At 44.2% G+C, this 3,924-nt stretch overlaps 1 protein-coding gene across 1 annotated transcript in view; it reads right to left on the bottom strand.

Moving 5' to 3' along the window:
* The window catches only part of LOC103809632 (unconventional myosin-IXa-like), a gene marked incomplete at its 3' end in the record, with an annotated part of 101,096 nt that overhangs the window by 21,293 nt on the left and 75,879 nt on the right, over positions 1–3,924 (bottom strand). The window contains exon 10 of the mRNA XM_009082488.1: positions 3,801–3,919. Coding sequence (XP_009080736.1) covers positions 3,801–3,919 — 119 coding nt within the window. The remainder of the gene's footprint in view (positions 1–3,800; positions 3,920–3,924) is intronic.

Below are 3,924 nucleotides of genomic sequence, written 5' to 3'. Positions count from 1 at the left end.
CCCAGAGCACAAATGCTGCTTATGGCACAGAATAATGAATTCAAGATTCAAATACACATGATGAGCATCAGGAAAACCTTTCAAATTGGGACACAAGGCCTGATGGAAACCCTCCTGCCAGGAACAGAAAACACTAGTCATTTTACAGCTGAAGGTGTTGAGAACCAAGTCCTGTTATCTTTACAGGAGCATCAGACCAGTTCTGTTATCAGGACTTTATTTCAGTGCTAAGCCAAACTGAAACATGCTCTAATCCAGGGCAGAAGTAAAGATTTCTGCATCTTGAGTGGGAGAAAACACCCACGAGCCCAATGGGATCTTGGAGATGCTGAAAAATGACTCTGTACACTCACCCATGCTCTATTATCAATTCCTCCGTATCCAACCGTGGCCAACAGTAAATAAAACCGAATGGTAAAAAACACAGAGGAGAAAGTGCTAAATAGGACTTTTAACCTCACACTTTATATCTAGAGCATTGTGTTCACTGGGGGTAACTGCACCTCAAAATCACATGGTAAAATTCACAGGTCATTGGAGGGAGTGATCAGGAGCTTGGAAAACTTAAGGGAAGAGGAAACCCAGCGGAGAAGTGAAGTAGGAGACGTGATAAAAGTAGAAAATAAAACCCCTAACAAGTCTAAAAGCACAGAAGTGATGGCTTAGGAAATTCAAATTACAAGGCAGTGAAAAATCAGGCCTGAAGATAACACCATGGGCTTTGTCATGATACACAGAATTTGTTGCCCTATCATGGGGTATCAAGGATAAAAAATCTGCCACAATTTAAAGAGGTCTGGAGGGTGTTAGGCATCTGCCCATGAAGCCTGTGAGCCAAAAGCCATGAAGATACCTCAGCACTTCAGTGCCCAGGAGGCAGATGTCTTACCCCAGAGCGATACTGTCATTAGTTGCAGTGCTAAGTGAGAAACAGCCCCAAAAACATCATTGAAAAAACCAAGAGCAGAGGAAAACCCCATCAGCTCCTTCACCTCCTCCTGGACAGAGCTAGAGCAGCCCCAGGAGTTTACCTCCCCAAGCTTTCCTTTACCAAGGCATAGGAAAAACCTTATTTACACAACGCAAATTCCCAAATTAAAGTGAGGAATCAACTGAAAGATCCTTTTTCCCACCATAATTCCACGTGGGAACATTTCCCACTCTGTTCCTATCCTAAAGACTCGTGCAATCCAGAGCCTTACACCCTGATGCAAACAATAGGCAGCTACTTTTGGACGTCTAAATGTATATATTTGGCATAAAAATTCCCGACTAAACAGAAGGGTGTGAAATTCCTCTCTTCTTGCCTCTAACACCATCTGCTTCAGCTTCAGGCAGTGTTTGCAAAGCAAGAAACTAGGAATTAAACCCCTTTCCCTGTCTCTCTCCATTCCTAGCTGACTTAGCCAGTTTAAAATAATCCCAAAATATTCTGATGCCATATAATATGTTAAGATGTGTCACAGAATCATGGAATCAACCAGATTGGAAAAGACTTCCAAGATCAGCAAGTCCAACCCTACTGTGGTTATTAGACCATGGCACTATGTGCCACATTCAGTCTCACCTGGAAAACTTCCAGGGATGGTGAATCCACCACCTCCCTGGGCAGCACATTCCAATGCCTGATCACTCTCTCTGTAAAAAATCTCTTCCTAATATCCAACCTAAATCTCCCTGGCAGAGCTTGAGTCTGTGCCCTCTTGTCCTGCTGCTGGTTGCTTGGGAGAAGAGACCAACCCCCACCTGACTCCAACCTCCTGTCAGGGAGTTGCAGAGGGTGATAAGGTCACCCCTGAGCCACCTCTTCTCTAGGCTAAACAACCTCAGTTCCTTCGGTGTCATTGGTATATGATCAATTAAAGAAGATGAACCTTGTAAAAGCTCCTTTCTTGATATGTCTCTATATATTTGCATCCTAAAATCTGTCCTGGGGAACTTGGTAAAGCTTTCTCACAGCTGAAAATGGCAAACAAAGGTGCCCTGGGGAAAACTCTCCCCCCAGGATTCATCCATCCAGGAATGAATCCATCCCATGGAGGATTAACTGCTTGTTCAGCGAATGGGGGTGGGCATGGTGAGCCAGGCCCAGCAGAAATCTGTGAGATACACAGAGAGGAGAAAACCACCCTTTGCTACATGATGAGGCAAAGTCACCACTCCTGCAATAACAATCTTCCTAGATTAACAAAGAGATCGTTATGGATCTGAATTCAAGAGTTTGCCTATACAGGCAGACCAGGATGGATGAGCCTGGCCTTGACCTTATTCCCACGTTGGCTCCAAGAGAGGAGATTGAGCCTGCAAAGCCTCTTCAGCCCCTCAGTATGCAGCACAACAGCCTCTGAATTTACAGGAGGCACCAGGCTGAAGCCAGACTGCCCAAGGATGCCTTGGTGGTTGTTTGCAAACCACTGGAAATAGAGTCATCCTCAGACAGAAGGTTTAAAAAAAGACTCACAAGGCTCATTGTATTAGATTTCACCAGGAAAGAAAAGGAAAGGAAGGTTAAAATAATCCCATGATGCTGGGAGATGACTTTGTGGTGGGTATTTGGTTTCCATAACATCAGCAGCATGCCACAGCAACGATTACATCATGGCTAAATGCTGCTCATGTAGACAAATTCTATCAGGATTTGTAAGAAAAATCCTTAGTGACTATTTAAATTTGCCATTTCTTTTTAGCAGAAGTGTCTGAGTATCTCAGCAATCTGTCTTCAGCCTTGAAGATCCGTGACGGATTCAGAGCAGGACTGATCTACTTCAGGCTCCCATCACCAAGACATCAAATAAACCCTCATAAAGCCACAAATACATCAGATAAATTCACATTTTAAAGTAACAGAACTATTTTTCTGTCTAGGAACACAATATCAACTCCCTAGTCTTCCTCTGTAGACTGGCAACTACCACTAAACAGCTGGTTAATCTTTGGGCCAGTGAGGAAGGAAGGACATTCTGAAGACCCAAGAGGTGAATATGCCTCATCAAGTTTTCTTTCCATCAAACCCACTCCTCCACACGCAGCATGGAACTCCAGGAAGAGGAAAATCAAATGGTTAAACCACAGAATTAATTCATCCAAGAGCTAGAGCTCGTGCAGCTGCACAGCTTATTGACACTTACAGAACACAAACTATGCCACAACACCCAAATTTTCCACCAGCAGAGCTTGGATCCAGCCAGGATCCAGATGGATGACATGCTCTGGCACTAGGAATTGGACATCTCTGCAACTGCTCTGCAAACAGGGACTTCAATGGCTTTGTGTGTTGGCAGATTTCTAGGAAAAAGCCAACCAGGCTAGAAGCTGGTCCCAGAAGAATTATTGATCACTGGATGGGCTTTGCAATAGCCTTTTTGTTTGCATTTTTATGACCCAGAACTGAGCACAGGATTCAAGGTGAGGCCTCACCAGCACCATGTTCTGGGGAAGAATCACCTCCCTGGTCCTGCTGACCATGCTGGTCCTGATCCAGCCCAGGATGCCATTGGCTTTCTTGGCCACCTGAGCACACTGCTGGCTCCTGTTCAGCTTCCTGTCTCTCCAAACCTCCAGGTCCCTTTCTGCCTGGCTGTTCTCCAGCTGCTCTGTTTACTTGAAGCCTGCAGATCTCTGTCTGGGTTGTATTTCACAGGTGACAGCACATCATGTGGTAAATTAGAGGTTAAATTTGAACAATTTAGTGTACACTCCTTAAGAAAATAGAATTAAAGGGACAATTTAAGAACTCGATCAGTGCCAAAACTTCATGTCAACACTCCTTAGCATCAGAGAGCAAATCTTTCCAGACTTACCTGTTCCAGTTTAAAGATGTGCTGGTTAAAGTAGTGCTGCAAACGTTCGTTGGCAAAGTTAATGCAGAACTGTTCGAAACTGTTGTTTTCATAGTCTTCAAACCCAAAAATATCAAGTACTCCA

This window comes from Acanthisitta chloris, unplaced genomic scaffold (assembly GCF_000695815.1).
Source record: "Acanthisitta chloris isolate BGI_N310 unplaced genomic scaffold, ASM69581v1 scaffold6859, whole genome shotgun sequence".
Taxonomy (NCBI): Eukaryota; Metazoa; Chordata; class Aves; order Passeriformes; family Acanthisittidae; genus Acanthisitta; species Acanthisitta chloris.
The sequence above is the reverse complement of the archived record's forward strand: the minus strand, read 5'-3'. Positions and strand labels throughout refer to the sequence as shown.